The 21,517-nt window shown below is 43.3% G+C and overlaps 1 protein-coding gene across 1 annotated transcript in view; it reads left to right on the top strand.

Moving 5' to 3' along the window:
- The window catches only part of UBAC2 (UBA domain containing 2), a 301,154-nt gene that overhangs the window by 265,835 nt on the left and 13,802 nt on the right, over nt 1–21,517 (top strand). The window contains exon 9 of the mRNA XM_082245721.1: nt 16,546–16,650. Within this exon, the coding sequence (XP_082101847.1) occupies nt 16,546–16,650 (105 nt within the window). The remainder of the gene's footprint in view (nt 1–16,545; nt 16,651–21,517) is intronic.

Below are 21,517 nucleotides of genomic sequence, written 5' to 3'. Positions count from 1 at the left end.
CACACACCAGTTCTGTGTTTGCTTTTCACAAGAAGCATTGCCTGATGTGAATGCCTCGCACAAAAGAGCTCTCAGAATACCTATGATTAAGAATTGTTGACTTGCATAAAGCTGGAAAGGGTTATAAAAGTATCTCCAAAAGCCTTGCTGTTCATCAGTCCACGGTAAGACAAATTGTCTATAAATGGAGAAAGATCCGCACTGCTGCTACTCTCCCTAGGAGTGGCTGTCCTGTAAAGATGACTGCAAGAGCACAGCGCAGACTGCTCAATGAGGCTAAGAAGAATCCTAGAGTGTCAGCTAAAGACTTACAAAAGTCACTGGCAAATGCTAACATCCCTGTTTGCGAATCTACAATACGTAAAACACTAAACAAGAATGGATTTTATGGGAGGATACCACAGAGGAAGCCACCGCTATCCAAAGAAAGTATTGCTGCACGCTTACAGTTTGCACACGAGCACCTGGATGTTCCACAGCAGTACTGGCAAAATACTACGTGGACAGATGAAACTAAAGTTGAGTTGTTTGGAAGAAACACACAACACTATGTGTGGCGAAAAAGAGGCACAGCACACCAACATCAAAACCTCATCCCAACTGTGAAGTATGGTGGTGGGGGGCATCATGGTTTGGGGCTGCTTTGCTGCGTCATGGCCTGGACTGATTGCTATCATCGAAGGAAAAATGAATTCCCAAGTTTATCAAGACATTTTGCAGGAGAACTTAAGGCCATCTGTCTACCAGCTGAAGCTCAACAGAAGATGGGTGTTGCAACAGGACAATGACAGAAAGCATAGAAGTAAATCAACAACAGAATGGCTTAAACAGAAGAAAATACGCCTTCTGAAGTGGCCGAGTCAGAGTCCTGACCTCAACCCGATTGAGATGCTGTGGCATGACCTCAAGAAAGCGATTCACACCAGACATCCCAAGAATATTGCTGAAAAACAGTTCTGTAAAGAGGAATGGTCAAGAATTACTCCTAACGCTGTGCACGTCTGATCTGCAACTACAGGAAATGTTTGGTTGAAGTTATTGCTGCCAAAGGAGGTTCAACCAGTTATTAAATCCAAGGGTTCACATACTTTTTCCACCTGCACTGTGAATGTTTACATGGTGTGTTCAATAAAAACATGGCAACATTTCATTCTTTGTGTGTTATTAGTTTAAGCAGACTGTGATTGTCTATTGTTGTGACTTAAGGCCCGTACACACGTACCGATTGTCGGCCGTAAAGATTCGGCCGACGACCGATCGGCCGATTGTAGGCTTGTTAGTATGATGCTTCCGAAAGCGCATTTTCGGCCGAACAGAATCTGTCGTGCAAGCATTAAAATTTTTGTTGTCCAACACCAGAACGGCCAATTGTTCGCCAGTCAGTACAGATTTCGGCCGACAGACAGCAGATTTGCAAGACTGGGCATGCTCAGAAAAGAAAAAAGACAAGGAAAGTTAACATCGCATGACATCACTTCTGCAGTCGGCTGTTGTTGGCCGACAAAATTCGTGTGCAGTCTTTTGCACTTTTCAACAGACAAGACAGCCCTCGTACAAAAGACGGCCGATCGTTCGGCCGACGATCGGTACGTGTGTACTGGGCTTTAGATGATGATCAGATCACATTTTATGACCAATTTGTGCAGAAAGCCATATCATTCCAAAGGGTTCACATACTTTTTCTTGCAGCTGTATATATGTATATGAATATATATCTATATTATATATATATATATATATATATATATATATATATATATATATATATATATCCTCTAATTCTCTCACACCAAGCCATATAACTTTTCATATATTTTTCTACAGCAATTATATATCACAGTCAGTCATACATGGTGCAAATATCAAGACAATACATTTTCTTCTGTATGCATTTCTCTGACTCCTAGTCCACTTCTTCTTCTGATCTAAGTATTGTTCAAAAAAAAAAAAAGACCAAACTTGTTAACATTTGATATCTTTGTATAGTTTTATAGACACTTAAATATGCAGCATCAGATGATTCTCAAGCCCAGCTCTAAAATAAATAAGTTAAACTTCATCAAACGTATGGTCCATATACAAGTTTTCTCTAGTGTATAAAAAAATAAAATCCCACCTAACTTGATTTTTCATTTTTTTGCATCCCAGGTTTTACTATGTATAAACTCCTAAAGGGATTCTAGTAGTCCCTGAAGGTAGAGGGCAAAAAGATGTATTTAAAGTAGTAGTTAAGAAGGACTGCTACAAATCTTCTCCAACTGCATCTTGTCTTCTAAAACCGAAAACTCAACCTCCTAAATCAGACTGGTCATCAATTATATTAAAAAAGAATAGCGCGCAAATGCAAAGGAAATTACTACCAAATCTGAAGAGAGTCCATAAATAAAAATGGGGGTTTGGTCCCACCATATGGCCATATCGTGCTCAAGCCCACTACTGCGTCAAAGTACCCCATTATCAGTGGGTCCTACACTATCCATGAAAAAGAGATGAATCCAGCCTTTCTAACCCTTGGAGATAACACTCCTTGCTGGGAGAGATGTGCAAATGCACTACAGGGGACTCCTCCTATATCCACTTGACTCTTGACTCTCTTCAGATTTGGTAGTAATTTCCTTTGCATTTGCGCGCTATTCTTTTTTAATATACATGTCTTTTGGTTCATAGCTGCAGCAGCTTTGGAAATACATGGGTATGCTCCCCCAAATTTTTTGCCTGGTCATCAATTATGTCACCACATCTGTTGGCAGTACCGCAGAAGTTCTACTGGCAATGCTGCCTCCAATTTATCCCCTGCCCTGTGCTGTCAAATGGCTGCAGAACCCTGTTTCTACATACTTAGAGGGATCTTGTTTCCACATTGGTATACCAATGGATGGACAGATTCTGTCTAGGTAAGTTGTAGTGCTGGCTCCCTTTCCAGAAATGGTGAGGAGGAGGGACACCTGTGTGGGGTATAGGTGCAGTAGAGAGGGGATAAATAGGGGGGGGGGGCGTCTCACACGAACGCATGATTTACTGTGGACAGGACATAGGAGACAGATGGAGGACCGCACTCATGGATTGTACTTTTGTGATGCTGCTCACAGATTGGGGGACATGTTTGATGGCCAGTCTGATTTAGGAGGGTGCGTTTCCTTTTTTGAAGGACAAGTTTAGTGTAGATTTGTAGCAGACCTTCCTAACTACATTTTCATAGGCTGCACTCCCCACTGTCTCATAGTGGGAAGAGGTGTTACTGTTCGTGATTTTGTTTGAGCGATTTGCATGCAATTTTGTATTTTGCATAGGGGCAGCCCAGCCCATTCACTTGAATGGGCTTGTCCTATGCATTTTTGTCACCCGAAAAGAAGCTCCTGCACCTCTTCTGGTCACAAGCTTCACGTGATGACAATTGTGGCAGAATTTCTTTGTTTGGGCTACCTTAAGGATAATTGCACCCAAACATGTGCTGGTCAAATCCTTTGAGAATGTCCTATGGGACGAAATGCATCAGGATCGTGCCTTTGTAGCCTGATTTGCCTGCTTATTTGCCTGTACCACTGGACTGTTTGTGAGTGCATTTCCCTTATGTAAATACATTTATTTTTGGGGTTTTACACTATGTTTGTTTCCTTTGGTCTACATTCACATGGTCCTGGATGTCTGTGAGCTTCATCCACCATTCACCCTATTGGACATCTACCTGGGGAACATCTGTGGTTGCAGTCTATTTCAAGGAATCCTATATCATCTTATGAGCTCTGTTTGACCCTTATGCTGTACAGTAATTTGGGTCAACATCATCTGCTGAGCGCAGTATTTAATTTGGTGTTGTTGATGGGACATACTCACATCACGATCCACCTCATCATTTTGGATGTTTTACCCTGAACTTACCATTGGGACTTTTTTTGAATTTTTCGATTGTTTTTACCATTGATTTTGTTATCTATGCACTATATCACTTATATTGGGAGCTGTCATAGTTCTCTCTAATTTAGCAGTGCACTTTTCTTTATTGTTTATATCAACCTGTTTGTCAGTTGTTTGTGCTAGCAGCTTATACGCAATTTGGGTTGGTTAGCGCAGTTTATTCACTTCTTTATATGCTATCTTAAGGATAATGGCACCCAAACATGCGTTGTGCAGCGATCACCACAAGATTTGGAAGTGTGAATGGAGTCTTGTAAAATCGGTTTAGGGGTGTCTGGCATTTTGTTTCCTGCCTCAAATTGCCCCTGTTTGTTACCCTATGTGTCCATGAATATATAGGTGTTTACAGGAGTTCAGAGGCAGGGGTGTTTAAAGGCATAAAGAAAACGTGACATGCCTAAATTCATCTAAACGCGTATTAACACTAGGTGCGTTTAGTGCTTGTAATTATAAATTATTATTCTTTCCAATGAAGTGAATTAAACGCCTAAGCGCTTGACGTACCTAAACACGTTGCATGCTTTTACAAGTGTCAATCACTGCTTCTGTAAAATAGACGCTGCCAGAGGCCCTAAATGTGTGTGTGTGTGTGTATATATATATATATATATATATATATATATATATATATATATATATATCTATCTATATATAGATAGATGTGTGTGTGTGTGTGTGTGTATATATGTGTATATATATATATATATATATATATATATATATATATATATATATATATATTATGCTCCTTGTAGATTAGATCCTCTTGTTTTGTTTTGGTCCTCCTCAAGAAGTAGAATGTGGGTGTAGAAAACTCATGGAGAGGAAAAGGGGTAATTGAAGGAGTTGTAAAGTCAGAAGGTTTTTTTATCTTAATACATTCTATGCATTAAGATAAAAAAAAAACCTTCTGTGTGCAGCAGCCCCCCTCGGTCCCTCTCTGTCCAGTGATGTCCACAACTTTCTGCCATTAGCTGCCTCTGCTGTCAATCAAAGTCAGCTAGCCAATCGGAGAGAGAAGGGTCTGGGCCGTGTCTGAGCTCCGTGTCTGAATGGACACGGAGCTGTGACTCGTCTCAAGTGCCCCCATAGCAAGCTGCTTGCTGTGGGGGCACTGAACAGGAGGGAGGGGCCAGGATCAGTGGTGTATTTTGGTTTTGTGCTGCCCTAGGCCTGACTAAACTTGTGCACCCCCTAATTTAAATATGGCCCACACCCTCCTGTTTATGACCTGCCCCGTAAGCTGTAAACGACAGACCACAACCACAGTCTATCAGTGCCTATCAATGCAGCCTTATCAGTGCAGCCTTATTACTGCCGATCAGGGCAGCCTTATCAGTGCAGCCTCATCAGTGTAGCCTATCAGGGCCCATTAGTGCAGCCTATCAGTGCATCATATCAGTACCCATTAGTGCTGCCTTATCAAAGCAGCTCATCAGTGGCCATCAGTGCAGCCTATTAGTGCCCATCAGGGCAACATATCAGTGCAGCCCCATCATTGAAGCTTATTAGTGCCACCTCATCAGTGGCCATCAGTGCAGCCTCATTAGTGCCCATCAGTGCAGTTTATCAGTACCCGCCATTGCCGCCTCATAAGTGGCAGCATATTGGTGCCCATCAGTGCAGCCTATTAGCGCCCATCAGTGCTGCCTTATCAGTGCAGCTTATCAGTGCCACCTCATCAGTGGCCATCAGAGCAGCCTTATCAGTGCCCATTAGTACAGCTTTATGTCACTGGATCAGTAAGATTACTTCTTTCTTTTAGGTTTCCTGCCACTGATTGTAATCATAGGATTATTTTACTTATTTGTATAATGACAAGTATTATACAAATGAAATAATCAGTGGCAGCAAACACTGCCAAATATCTTATAAGATTGGAGTAATCTTACTAACCCAGTGACATATTGCGATAGCACATATGAGGTGAGCAGGTCCAAAATATTATAGCAATCGTATACAAATAAAAGTCCCGATTGTATATGATGCAATTCAATATGCTCGCTCAAGGATGTTTATAGAAATTAAATTATATTATTGACATGATGCCTGCCATACCTGGGGGCAGAGTAGGGTAGGCGGAGCATTAGGCTGCAGTGCCCCACTAATTAGCATTGGCGACCGTCGGGCCAGTTGTATTAAGTGTGGTCGGTGACCTGCGGGCTGTTCAAATGTCCTCACCGATCGGTATCATACCAGCGGGTAGCAGTGTGACCGCTTTATGGGGGTGCAAGACTGATTTGCCTCCTGGACCCTGCACTCCCGCCCAACTCGCCCCATAAGACTGGCACTATACTAAGTGTAGGGCAAGCCGGCGGGGATCCTTTTCGTGCAGGACCTGGGAGTGGGCTGTTTTTTTTTTTTTGTGTGGGGTTCAGCATTTGTGCTGCCCCCCTGCAAGGTGCCGCCCTAGGCCTGGGCCTTGTCGGCCTAGGCCAAGATACAGCACTGGCCAGGATCACAGGAGAGGGACCTGAGAAGAGGAGGATCTGGGCTGCTCTGTGCAAAACCAGCTGCACAGATGAGGTAAGGCCCCTTTCACACTATTGCAATGCAATTTTGCCGCGATTTCGCGGCGCGATTTTTGCCGCGATTTTGAAAGCATGGGCAAGGCTATATGCCTCAAAATGCATTAAAATCGTGGCAAAGTAGTGCAGGAACTACTTTGAAGTCGGTGCGACTTCAAAACGCACTGATATGAATGGGGCTCATTGAAAATAATGGAAAACGACTTGTCATGCGATTTTGCGGTCCAAAATCGCGGGAAAAGTCGCACTAGTGTGAATGGGGCCTTAAAGTAACATGTTTATTTTTATAGCAAAAACAACAGACTTTACAATCGCTTTAACTAAGCTTCCTGCATCATTAAAAGGGTGCAGGAAACCAGTGTTTGTAGCATGTGCCACGCTAGCTAAGCAGACCTGTTTCATATATATCTGTGCCACCCGCACCAATTTCTGTTTCAGAGTGAAATAACTGTCACATGGTCTGCACCTAATTAACAAGGGCAAGGTGTCAGTTTTCCATATAGAATCACACATTTTGATGTATTAACTGCAAGGTATTGCCGATAACAACGTTGCTTCTATTTTTGAGTACTTACTGTATAATGGAAAGTATTGGGTATATACTGTATCATGACTGTTTAGATTGGTGTTGATTTCGGTATCTGCTTTGTTTTATCTTTCATGACACATTTTCCCACAGGAAGTGTCTGGAACTCTAAAATGAATCCGTAATTGAGTTTATCTTCTGCTACATGGATAGTGTTTGTAGATAAAGGGTGTTAAGGGTGAAGATAATTTAAACCACTGATACATCTTTAGAGAAGTAATTCTTTTGTATGGCAAATGAAACCCTTTTGAAGTGAAGTTTTACATCAAAATGTGATGTAATTTACAACATATTGGTGCAAAAAGCCACAGGTTTGCTCAATTTTTCTTAAGTAGAAGATAGAGTTCATGAACTCAGCATCTTTGGGAGCAGTTCTCTGTGTGTTTATCTGTGTTTGTACATCTTAGCGTTGCTACACTGTAAGTAAAAAAAAAAAATGCAAAGAAAAATAATTAATGTAAAAAAAATTAATTTAATGTTGCTCATAATGTGCATGCTTTTGTGCTATCTCCAAAATTGTGAAAGCATGCTTAAAGTGTCAGGGCAAAAAGAAATTTCAGTACAAATGGACATCTCACCAGCACATGAACATTTCACAGTGTTATCCTTTTAAATGCTGCTACAAGTACAGAAAAACACCTGTTCGTTTTCTAGAAATCCAGCTTGGTTCTGACTTTGTTTGGACTGACAACACAATTCCTTGGAAAATTTGGGCAGTTTTGGGACTTTACATGAGACACCGGCGAGCACTGCTCAGCGTCTCCATCCCTGTATATAACAGAACTGAAGAGAAAAAGGGGATACAAGAAGGTGTGTGTGTGTGTGTGTGTGTGTGTAGAAACCCACCGGCCCTTAGTTTGCTATACTTACCCACCAGTCTGCTGACAAACCAAATAAACCTGCCTAACATAATAGGTTAAAAACAGGGGTTTAGTTAACACACATTTGCAAACGCATGTATAAGCTGCAGGCCACTCCAAGGCACCCTGTGTATCCTGCAGTCCTAACACTACTCAAACTGAATGTCTACTGAGTGTCTCCAACATGGTAGTACTTGAAGGCTAATGGATGGATGGGAAACAGGTGAGCTTTTTCTCTTCAGTTCTAACAAAACAATTCCTTTGCTGCATTGAAATCCCAACCAGGGTTCTCGGCACTACCTGCTGAACTACAGGACTCTACTTACCCAGATCCTTCTCTGTACCATTACTACGTACATACAATGCTATCTTTACAAGCTTAAAGTGCTACTATTTCACACAGTGTGTAGGGAAAGGGCTTCTGAGAGATGTAGTTCTGGGGGGGGGGGGGGGGGGAGGAACTAACCTCCAAGCAGCTCCCCATGCAAGGATTGCAAAAGTCTATTGATGTCACAGGTGGAAATAACAGAAAAAGGAAAAGAAAATCTTGAATGCTGAGGTATGTTCTAGAGGAGGCAAGGGTGGTTTGGTTGGATTTGGGAAATACCCAGACATGCATGAAACTTGGTCCCCATAGCTTCCTATGCTTAGATTCACACTTGTGGGTTTGTTCTGCAGCACTCTAGAAAGCTTTAAAAAAAAAAAAAAAAAAAGTTCTGAGATTTTGGTGTCTGCCATGATTGTGCTGTCATGGAAGTCAGACTGGCAGTTTTCAGGGCTTTCATTTTGAGCAAGTTCTTGTTCATACTACTTACCGTATTGCTGCAATGGAACTTCTTTAAAAAAAAAAAAAATGCCATGTTTATTGTTAAGCAGTAAAGTTAAAAGAAATGTTGCTGGATTAGTATTTTTGTAGGATGACAGGCACATCTAAAATGCAGTTAAGCATAGAACCTCCTGATCTGAGTACAGGTGTCTACGAACATGAACCACGATGGAACCTTTAAATCTTTTTTTCTCTAGCGCTCATTGACAGACGTAGTCCTCGGTGATACACCACCTTCGGGTTATGTTGCCTCCACAGGAGCAGGACTAGACAGGAAATTAAAAAGCTCTGGCCACACCCTAGGGGCAGTCCCAGAGGGTATATCCTCTCTCTCTCTGCCTCAGCAAATCAGTTATTTTCTGTCTAGTTAGGAGTAAGGACCTAGACACCTTGCTGGGATCTTAGGTCCTGGCAAGAATTTTTTCTTAAAGGATTTTTTTAGACAGCTTTTTTCTCCAGTGTTCCTGTGAGATCTTCAAGCAAGAAAGCTGAACTGGGCGACGGGCTGGATGTTGAGATCCGGTGGTCACCCCAGTTCAGCCTACGAGCGCGTGCAGGCCATAGCTCCGCGCTGGGTCGGCCGCGACAAAGTCCCATTAAAGGACTGTCCACGCGAGTTAAACGTCTCGCTGAAACGCCAAAGACCATGAGTCACGGCGTCCGTATCGGTCGACAGCCCTCCCGCCCCGGTGGAGAGGGGTACTGTCAGGAGTTGGTGCCCGCCTGGTTCCGGTATGGTGAGTAGTATGTTCCCCCTTTCCCCCTGACGGGTTTTGTGGTGAATGCGGGCCCCTCTCTGTATGGTAAGATAGAGTCCCTTTCTATCCTACAACATGACACAGATCCTCCTACTTTGAGTGTGATTTTATGTGTGCAAAAAGCCAGGAGGTTTGGTTTGGGAGCTAACAATCTAATTGTATACATGTTTTAAAGATGTAATCTGTGGCATTCTGGGAATCTTATGGGTTAAGAATAAGCTACCTACCAGTCAGAAGCCACGGACATGTAGACTGCCTTCCTAATCAGATCTCCAGCTATTAGCAGGCCTCCCGAACGGCCATGCGGTCCGCCAGGGCTGGTACCGCCAACCACGCCATATCCCCATGCAGTGAGAGTGTTGTGTGCCCTGCAGCACACCGCTATTCAGTACGGGCCGCCGCCATTTTTTTTGCTGGATCGCACGAGCCGCCATTTTGGCGTAGCCTCGTGTCTCCAGCATGGGGGCGGCCATGTTTGAGGTGATCCAAACACCTCGTGGAGCTTGGGGGAGGCGCCGGAAGGCGCACAGAGGGGCGGAGCCGCCTCCTTTCTTCCTGGGCAGCCAGCCAAAAGACTTCCTGTTTGTTAAGACAGCGCTGTAACCTGTTGCAGTTAAACTCTGAGCATCAAGTGGTGAGCCTGGGGGTCTATCTCTCTCTCTCTCGATCGATAGGGATCCCTAGCAGGTAACACTAAGGGGCTTTTGTGGCGCTGGGGGTCGAAAAAAAAAAAAAAAAAAGAAGTTTTATTTTTGAATTATATTATCCAGGAAGTAACTGGAGTTATCATGGACCCTGCCACACATATTCCCCCACCTGTTTCCCTCGAGAGGGCCACGGGACCCGCCGGTGCACAGAGTATAGAGTCATTTACAGCAATTTTGGAGTCTATGGTGGCTCGGGTGGAGGCGGCCTGTCAGGGACGGGGGTCAAGGAAGCGACCCCCGCCTACCCCTATACCATCTGACACCTCTGACTCAGATTCAGAGGTGGTCACGGCAGTTGCAGGTTCCTCTGCAAGGGCTGTTATCCCAGGTAAAGCCCCCTCAGACAGTGAGGAGGACGCTTCTTCTCCTGCTATTATTCAGGAAGAAGCATTGGTGGACGCACTAGTTGTGGCAGTGCAGGAGACCTTAAAACTTGAGGCTTTACCGGCAGAGGCAACTGAAACAGAGATTCCTTTTGGTACTAATAAGCCCATCAAGACGATGAAGGCTTTTCCTGTACCTAAATGTTTCGGTAATCAGATTAAAGGAGAATGGGAGCATTCTAAACGTACCTTTACTATTTCCAAGCGTATTGCTAGACGCTATCCGTTTGAGGAATCCATCATTAAGAAATGGACGGTACCACCAGTCGTGGATCCGCCTATTTCCAGGCTGAATAAAGCCACGGTTATTCCAGTGGAGGACACTTCGTCCTTTAAGGATCCGGTGGATCGAAAGATGGAAGCAGAGTCCCGCACCATCTTCTCTCTGATAGGGTCAGCTTTTAGACCAGTAATTGTTATTGGGCTAGTTTCCCAGACACTTACGGAATGGGCGAAAATGGTACGCCAAGATCTTAGGGGAAAAGATATTCCCCAGGAGACATCTGATTTGATGGAACAGATTATACAAGGGCTACAGTTTATCTGTGACGCAGCCTTGGACACTACTCCCTTATTAGGGCATGCATCTAAGACAGCGGTGATCCTCAGACGTGTGCTGTGGTTAAAATGCTGGTCAGCTGACCTAGGTTCCAAGAAGACCTTGACAAATCTCCCCTTTCAGGGGAATCGTCTATTTGGGGCCAACCTAGATGAAATCATTAAGGATGCCACTGGGGGCAAGAGCACTTTTTTGCCACAGGCTGCTAAAGCTAAGGGACCTCGCAACAAGCGAGGACCTTTCTTTACCGCCCATAAAGGGCGCCCGGCTGGTACTAGCGGGAAAGGCAAGACTCCTCCAGGAGGGTTCAAGAAGGGCTGGTCGGACAAGCAAAGGACCAACCCAGCCAAACCCGAAGCAAAGGAGTACACAGCCTGAAGGTGCGCCCCCACCCGGTTTCAGGGTGGGGGGACGTTTTCACCGGTATTCAGGACATTAGATCGAGCATCAACCACTACTACCGGTGCGATTCTTCCCTTCCAACATTTAAGTACTACAGGAAGCGGTAATTACCGTTCCCTGAATAGATCTTTTCCTTTACCTTTTCCTAAGATTAGTCCCGATACCTCACAGGAATCGGATCTGGTTGACCAGATAGGCCAAGTAGCCTCTAGTCGGGTGACTTCGGTCCCTGAGGTTCAACCAGAAAAGATCACCTTTCCTGATAACTATCAGGTATCTGATAAATGTGTGGGAACAGAAAACGACCAGACTTTCTCGGATGGTCGGGGCCAGGTACCTCTAGGGACGCCTGGTTCAGATCCAATCAGCGCCAGTGGTCCTAGAAATTCTAGGCTGGCCTCCTCAAGCCGGCCTAGCCGACTTGGACATGTTAGTCGTAGACGTTCCGTGGGAACTTCGTCTCAGGGAGTGTCTGTGGTCTCAAGGACCAATTTACCATCATGCTTTACAGTCGCTGGGTTTAATGGCCTGGCCATTGAGACCCAAGTACTGAAGGACAGAGGTTTGTCAGCTTCAGTCATTCCTACCCTTATTAAAGCAAGGAAAGCGACTTCCAGCAAAGTCTATTATCACACATGGAAAACTTATATTGCGTGGTGCGAATCTTTAGGATTTCCTCCACGTACCTATTCGGTGTCTCGAATATTGGCCTTTTTGCAACAGGGGGTTGAGCAGAAGCTAGCCTTGAGCACCATCAAGGGTCAAGTTTCAGCATTAGCAATCTTCTTTCAGAAGCCTTTAGCTACCAAATCCTTGGTGCGGAATTTCATCCAGGGGGTGCGGCACCTGGCTCCTCCAGTCCGCGCGCCCTTACCGCCTTGGGATCTTAATTTGGTTTTGTCGGTTCTACAGAAACCTCCCTTTGAAAACATCAGGGAGATTCCCTTGCTTACTTTATCCCAGAAGGTGGCCTTCTTGGTGGCTATTACTTCTGCTCGCAGGGTGTCAGAACTGGCTGCATTATCATGCCAGTCCCCATACCTAGTGATTCATAGGGATAAGGTAGTACTTCATCCTAAGCCATCTTTTCTTCCCAAGGTGGTTTCAGATTTTCATCTGAATGAAGATATTGTACTACCTTCCTTGTGTCCTCAGCCCAAGCATCATCGGGAACATGCGTTGCATTCCTTAGATGTGGTTCGGGCAATCAGGGTATACCTGAAAGCTACGGAATCATTCCGTAAGACGGATTCACTTTTTGTGATCACGGATGGCCCCAGAAAGGGTTTGCCTGCATCTGCCGCGACCATTGCCAAATGGATTAGACAAACTGTGGTACAGGCTTATTCTATTAAGGGTCAGAGTCCTCCGTTCCCTGTTAGGGCGCACTCCACTCGAGCGCTCAGTACTTCCTGGGCCTTTCGCCATCAGGCGTCAGTGGTCCAGGTATGTAAGGCGGCCACCTGGTCGTCAGTACATACCTTTACAAAATTCTATAAAATTGATGTGACGGCATCGGCGGATGCCTCATTTGGCCGCAAGGTTTTGCAGGCCGCAATTTGAGGAGACCGGTGGTCTACCTCGAGGGATTTTTTCTGTTTGAAAAAAAAAAAAAAAAAAAAATTTGTTTTCTCTTTTTTTGTTGAGTCTCATCATTAAGGATGAGCATTGTAAACTTCTAGTTGGCACCGGTTGGGCCTTCTAGATTGGGATTTGATTTCCATTTTCCCACCCCTCAGTTGTGATACTGCTCTGGGACGTCCCGAAGGTGGTGTATCACCGAGGACTACGTCTGTCAATGAGCGCTAGAGAAAAATGGATTTTTGTAAAATCTTACCGTAAAATCCTTTTCTCTTAGCTCATTGACAGACGTAGTCCCCGCCCCTCTGTTTTTTTGAGTTGGGTTAAAATCTCTAAAGACTGCTTTTTCACATAACTGATTTGCTGAGGCAGAGAGAGAGAGGATATACCCTCTGGGACTGCCCCTAGGGTGTGGCCAGAGCTTTTTAATTTCCTGTCTAGTCCTGCTCCTGTGGAGGCAACATAACCCGAAGGTGGTGTATCACCGAGGACTACGTCTGTCAATGAGCTAAGAGAAAAGGATTTTACGGTAAGATTTTACAAAAATCCATTTATTACTGAGGCCTCATGCACACTGAACATTTTTACAGTTGCTCTTAGGGGTGTCTGGCAAAAAAAACTACTGCCAGTGCATCCGGAGTTTGGGCTGAAAAAACGCTTGATGATTTTAAACGCATATGAATGCATCTAAACACGTGTTTAGTGTTTGAGCGTGAACTCATTTCAATGGTCAAAATAAATTATTTATTCTGGCCTATGAAATAAATTAACGCCCAAATGCTTGATGCAGCTAAACGCATTACACAATTTTACAAGCGTCAGGCTTTTTTCTTTTTCTTTTTGCAAAACTCTGCTACCTGGAGGAAAGCTTGTTGAAGAGTTTAGATATTGTCCAGTGTGCATGAGGCCTTAATCTGCCACATAGTTTGTGGGCACAGCTAATAAAGGCGGAAACTCTACTGTATCAATTGATCATGTCTGTTTACTTCTCACAATGGGTTCAATTCACTAAGCTTTACCGCATGCGGTAACGATATCATGTTGCTCATTTGCATAAATTGATTGCCTTTGAATAAAGTCCAATTCATTAAAAAAAATAAATTACGAATTTACAGTAAACAAAAAAATTGCAAAAAATCGCGCAGTAATCTGTTAAATCCAATTCACAAACAGAACAGGAACGAAAAAAAGGTGTGAAAATTACCGCCACCCTTTTGGTGGCGGTAACCAGGGTGGTACCAGAAAGATGGGCCTATTCAAACCCTCAGAAAGGGGCAATACACCCACCGAGAGCCTAATTCAGCCCACAGGAAGGAGGTGCAATACTACCCTCAGGCATGACTGGCAGTGCAAATTAAATGCTAACATTGGCTGAAATTTAACATTAAGAACTTAAAAAAATAATTTATTTTTATTTTATTTATTTTTAACGTTTTGTAAACGTTTTCAAAAATGCAACAATGGAGTATGTCAACCATGACAATTACCCCAGCTAGATGTGACCTCTTGAAGTGGCAACTGTAATACGTTTGGTTATATACACCATTGCAACAAGCTAAACTTGGATAGGAACATGAAAAATAAATACAAATGTTTAACCACTTACCGATCACCCATGTAGACCTACGTCGGCTGACTTTAAATGGTTGTACCGGGGTGATGCCTCTAGCTAGAGGCATCACCCCGGTACCGTTTTTTAGACCTGGCAGTCGGCTTTCCAGAGGTAACGACCAATGCGGCTTGGGAGCTGCTTGATCGTTACCCCAGCGAGCCTTCCGCGGCTCTGCCCGGGTCTCCTGTCCCACCGGGAGACTTGAGCAACCAGCCGTCGCGTCCGCTGGCTTGATGGAGTCCTGATCAAAGCCGGATGCGGCTTCGATCGGGTCTCCAATGACGTAACCCAGAGGCGGCGTCCATGACGTCACATCCGAGTTACTCGGCTGCTAAAGGCAACAGATTTAAAAAGTGAATGTATTCAAAAATGCAGTTTTTTGGTGTTTTGAATACATGGAAGTGTAGTGGAGGGGTCTAGGGTCTTTTAGACCCTGATCCCTCCATAAAGAGTACCTGTCACTGCCTATTGCTGTCACAAGGGATGTTTTACATTGCTTGTGACAGCAATAAAAGTGATCAGATTTTTTTTAAAAACCTGTGCTATAATTTTAAAAAAATAAATAGGAAAAAATAAAATAATTTTTTAGTCGCCATGAGCTCGCGCACAAAAGAAAACGTATACGGAAGTCGCGCCTCAAATTAAATCGCCATTCAAACCACACATGTGAGGTATCGCCGGCGATCGCCAGAGCAAGAGACATAATTTTAAAAAAAGAGCTACACTCTAACTCTAAAGGGGGTGATGAAAATACTGTGACATTTTTTATCTTAATGCAGAAAGTTCAAATCCCACCTATATTTAGTACTAGCTTACTTAGACTGGTGTCTTTTTTTTTTTTTTTCAACCTCACTAACTATGTAAAAAAATCCCACCTATGTTTAGTGCTAGCTTATAATCAAAATGCAGTATAATAATTACCAAAGGTAAGAAGACAGTCTTCACCCGTGTATAGCTTTTATGCAGTCACTTCACATAAATGGAAATGTTGAAAAAAAATACCTTTTTTACTTTTACTAATTGTTTTGCATCTGTTAATGTGACAGGCCCAGGGGTCAAGCACTCCAGATTATTGCTTTATAACATACCAAAGAGAAAAGCTGAAAATTCCTTTTTTTGCGTGTCAAGCATTTCCTCTTCGGTGTATTATAAAGCAATTATCCAGAGTGGTGACTCTTTGGGGTTGATTTACTACAACTGGAGAGTGCAAACTGGTGCAGCTCTGCAAGGTAGCCAATCCGCTTCCAGGTTTTTTTTGTGAAAGCCTAAGTAAACAAGCTGAAGTAAGGGTCATTTCACAAGGGCTTTCCGCCCGGCGGAGTCCTTTTTTTTCTCAGCGGGGATCGATACGCCAATCCCCACTAAGCAGGCGGATGACAGCTCCATCTCTGCTCTCTGTGCTGAGACAAACCTGTTAGATCCCCACTCTTCTCTATGGAAGAACGGATGAAAAACTGACTGCCTATCCTATCCGATCCGATCCTCCAGACGGATGGAAAATAGGGTTTCCATCTGTCTGGATTTCACAGACAGGATCGGATCAGATAGCAGCAAGTGTCAGTGGAAATGTCACCGCTGACATCCGCTGCTCCATAGGGGTGAATGGATCATCCGATCAGGTCCGCCTGAAAAACTGACAAGGCGGACCTGATCAGAAAGCCTGTGTGAAAGGGGCCCTAGAAACTAATTGACTATTATGCACAGCTGCACCAGATTTTGCACTCTCTAGTTTTAGAAAATTAGCCCCACTGGGTCTGACACATTACTTATTCTTTTGTATCTGGTAAAGATGTAAACTGACATAAACATGGTGTTTTTGTTAACACAGGGAGGAATGTTTGTTTGGAATCGCTTATTTCCACCATTACGGCAACGGCACGTGGTAAATCAAGCAGAACCACAGGCACCTCCTCCTCCGGCTCCCGAGGAACAGGTAAAATCTTATTTAAATTGCAGGATTGCATAAGTGTCACTTTATGAGGAAACCTAATGCGGATTGTTTTGTTAAAGTGGTTGTTAAGTCACATATAAAAATCACTGGCATCCCATCTCTGTTTTAGGAAGATATAAAGCACAATATGTAATTTTTGAAAAAAATAATAATCCTGAATACTGTACCTCCTTGCACAGCTCCTACCTCCGCTCTCCTTCCCCGATCTAAGTAAAGCAGTGGGAAGGACTGAGATTTCACTCTGACGTATGCAAGGAAGCAGAGGGAGGTCACGTGACCGTACAGTGGTGCTGTGCAAGTAGGTATTTAGGATTATAATTTTTAAAAAAACTGACATACTGTGCCTTTTATATCTTCATAAAACAAAGGGGATTCAAGTGATTTATATACATTACTTTACAGGAATAGCGTCAGGATGGGATGGGCGTGAGAGGAGATCCGCTCTCACTACACAGGCTACTGAGCTAACTGGCAGGGAGGGAGGGGGAGAGGGAGAGACTGACCTCACAGCATGATGACGGAGTGGCGTAAACTGACCACAGTATCATGGATCAGCAGCCATGATTACTGTGGTCCTTGTACACATAGGGGAAACTGGCAGGATTAACCAGGTATTTTACATCATAGAATGGGACATATTACACTGCACAAACACTATGCTATAGATTGCGCTTTAAAGGAGCAAGAGCATTTTTGTTTTCTTTTTAGGGTTACAACCACTTTAAACATATCTTTGTTTTGGTAAACATGTCTGATTTTTCTTTTTTAACACAGCACTGTTATTCTTTAACCAGTGGTGGCCCGTTCATTGGGGGCCCAGGGGTGCTGCCCCCCCCCCCCCCATCCATGCATCCGGCCCCCTAATCTACATTCTGGACGCCGAATGCATGGATTCCAATGGGGTTTTTTTTTTTTAAGCATATGATTCGAGCAAGAGGCTCTAATAGGCTTCAAAAAAGGGTGGACTTGGGGTGCAGAGCTCTGCACCCTGAGCCCACCCAGTTGTTTGGCAATAGCGAATTAATATTCACTATTATCACACTGATTCTCCTCCCAGCCAATTTAGGAAGCGGGTCGTGAGACCCCTTTCCGATTGGCTGAAAAGAGAAGCGATTTTACTGGCCATTAACCAGGAAGAGGGAGGAGACGCACGGCCGGAGGAGAATCACAGCCACAAGGAGAAGGTAAGAATGCTGGCTGTCCGTCCGGCCCGTGCGGGGGGGGTTGGTTTTGCTGCCTCTCAAATTATCATTCACCAGCCGCCACTGTCTTTAACTCTGATTTGTAGCAACACTTATTGCAGTATAACATAAATGGACTGTTTGGACAGTAATCAGTTTGTGCACCTAAAATAATATACTAGTTTTTTAGCTGCACTCTTTATGGTGTGACATAACTGTAACATAACCGGTTGATATACCTAGGCAAATGGGCTCAGGCTTTAAAGTTATAAGTTAACCTATTAGCCAGGTGTTATCAGTATTGTTGGAAAATGATTAATGCCTAAAAATATTATTATAGAGAAATGTCTATTGCATACATAGTATTACAGGTTTACTGTTTAGTAGTAATAAATACTGGTAGTGTACATTATTCTAATATACATTGGAATTCAGTACACATTATTCTAATATACATTTGGAAACAGTACACATGTTAATTAAGAAAAAAAAAAAAAAAGAGCAATGAGTCAATTTTTTTTGTAAGAACAATGCTGAAAAATATCTGATTCACAAATTGCTTGGTTGTTGCTTATAAAGAAACTATATAGCACATTAATATTCGAGATGGAAACAGGTGATAACTGTGTTGTAAATTCCCAATGCAATTGTAAAGCTGTTGCAGCTTCAATAAACAGACACCGTTTTAGGTAAACCCCCTTTAATTCAAAGCAGCTGATACCATCATGATTAACTACACCATGGAATATCACGTCCCCTGACAGTATGGAAATCCCCAGGTTTCATTAGACTTCATTATCTTCTTGCAAGTTTTAGTAATATGACATTTTCTCCTGTCCTTTCTCAGCTTCAAAGGGCAGCCCTAGCCAGGGTCAGAAAAAAGTGTCTTAAACCCGCAAAAAGAAACAAGTGAAAGAGCTGCCCTTTGTTAAACTATAGATATGACCTGTACTGTACTTTTTTTTTAAATGCAGAAAAACCTAAAGTTCTTCTTCGGTCAAAAAAAAAAAAAAAATACATATCCCCAGCTACAAATACTGTAGCTGCTGACTTTTAAAAATGGGACATTTACCTGTCCAGGGAACCAGCTCTGTCTTTGCCGGTCTTCGGATCCCCGGCACCGACATGATTACTGTAGAAAGACGGATGTGACTCCTTGCGGCTTCACAGCGCACATGCGCGAGTCGCACTGTGCTTTGGGAATGGGACCTGTGACATGTTCCAGAAGGTTGCAGGCAGGGTTGAGATAGAAGAACTTCCAGTGGAAACACCAAGGCGATCCCACCGGAAGTGGGAGCAGATAACACACTGACACCACATCGCCCCCCCATAAAAAAAAGAAAGTGGCATGTGTCCCTGCTGTTAGAATACAAGTGCTCAGTAGGAGGATTTGTTTTTCAGAATAAATGGTTTTGTAGCCTAATAAAATGATGTCTGCTTTTTACAGGAGAGAAGGAACTTTCATGTGATATCACATTTAACCCTCTGACCTCATTGTATACTTCTTACCCATTTTTAGGGAACCAGTGACACAAGTTATAGTGTCAAGAATGCAGTTGTTTAAATCCATGACCTCTTTGCTGACTGTGGAGGTGGTCTTGGTGACTCCAAGACCATCTAGTCACTTCTGCAAAACCATCCAATCTCTGTATTGGAACATTTCCACAATCTCTTGTGGATTGTGGAGACCTGTGCTGTTTCCATTAAAAATAAAATCGACTTGTCACTTCTTTTCCTTATTGTTACTGAGGGAGCTTACGAAGGGGTGCTGATAAGTATTTAGCCTTACCCAGAAAAAATTGAGCTAGAAGGCTGTAACTGCTGCACTATTCTACACATTCCCCCAGGGCGTCAATGCAATTGTGAAATCTGTCCTGCATCTTAAGTCACTGCAAATAAAATTCTTCCGACTGCTGGTGTAACCACTTATTTGAGCATTAGTTGCCTCCGGAACACTCCAAAATCCCTTCCCTTTTAGGTATTTTTTTTGAGATTGGGGAACAGATGATAATCAAAAGGAGCCCAGTCAAGGGAAAAGGGTGGATGAGGCATTATTTGGAAGTCTAAGGAGGTAAATTTTGCCATTTCACCTACAGTGTGTGACGAGGCGTTTTCATGCAACAGGATGAAACCTTTGGAGAGCTTTCCTTGATGTTTTTCCTTGATATTTTGCCTCAACTTCATAATAAAGCGCAGTTATATGTTGCATTGATGGTTTAACCCTTTTGGAGGTAGTCCACCAGCAGAACTCCCTTCTTATCCCAAAAAACTGTTGCCATTTGCTTCTGCACTGACCTTTGCACACGGAACTTCTTTGGTCTGGGGGAACCCTTAGACTGTTCCTTTTTCTCAGGATCATAACAGTAGATTCATGTCTCATCACCAGTTATCAGTTTGTTCAAGAAAGCTGACAAATTTCTTGCAAAATGTTCCAAAACAGCCACCGACGTCTCCACACGTTTCCTCTTTTGTTCGGTTGTCAAAAGTTTTGTGATCCACTTTGCTGCAAGCTTTCCAATTTCCAAGTCATTATGGATAATGGCACCAACTCTCTCACGTGATATTCCCAGATATGTAGCAATATTTTTGGCTAATATTCGGCAGTCCTCCATGATCATGTCATGGATGGCTTTCACATTTGCAGGTACAGAAACCGGCCTTCCAATGGGTTTCTCACTTTCAACACTGAAAATGGCCAGTTTTAAAAGTGACAACCCAGCGTTTAACTGTTGCATATGAAGGGACACTGTCACCCAAAGTTTGTGACCTTTCATCATGGATCTGCTTCACGCCTTTCCCTTGGAGAAACAGGAACTTGATTATGGTCCTATGCTCTTCCACACTGAATTTTATGGAGATGCTGCCATGTTCACTTTGGACCTGAAAAGGAAAGATATGTTAAATTGTAGGTAGTTGATTTTTTCACCATTGGATATAGACAAATTGGCCAGTACACCTTGCAATTTACAACTTCCTAGCTCAATTTTTTCTGGGTAAGGCTCAATACTTATCAGCACCCCCTCGTATAAGCCAGCCTCTGACAGTAGAAAAAAAACACTTAACAGAAAAATAATAGGAAGAAAAGACATGTTAACCACTTCCATACAGGGCAGTTACACTCCCTTCCTGCCCAGGCTAATTTTCAGCTTTTAGCGCTGTTGCATATTGAATGACAATTGCGCGGTCATGCAACACTGTACCTAAACCAAATTTATGTAATTTTTCTCCCCACAAATAGAGCTTTCTTTTAAAGGTATGTGATTACCACAAGGTTTTTTCTTTTTTGCTAAAACAAATAAAAAAAAAAAAAGTTTGGAAAAAAAAAAGTTTTTTGGTTTGTTATAAAATTTTGTAAATAAATACGTTTTTTTTCCTGCACTGATGAGGAGGCACTGATGATGAGACACTAATATGCAGCACTGGTGGGCACTGAGAGGTGGCACTGATATGCAGCACTGATGGGCACTGATAGGTAGCACTGATATGCAGCATTGATGGGCACTGATAGGTAGCACTGATATGCAGCACTGATGGTCTCTGATTGGCGGCACTGATGGGCACTGATTGGCTGCACTGATAGGCGGTACTGATGGGCACTGGTGGGCGCAACTGATAGATGGCAATGATGGGCACTGGTAGGTGGCACTGATGGCAATGATGGGCAGCAC

Source organism: Pelophylax lessonae (genome assembly GCF_965119305.1).
Source record: "Pelophylax lessonae genome assembly, chromosome: 2".
In the NCBI taxonomy this organism is placed as follows: Eukaryota; Metazoa; Chordata; class Amphibia; order Anura; family Ranidae; genus Pelophylax; species Pelophylax lessonae.
The sequence above is the reverse complement of the archived record's forward strand: the minus strand, read 5'-3'. Positions and strand labels throughout refer to the sequence as shown.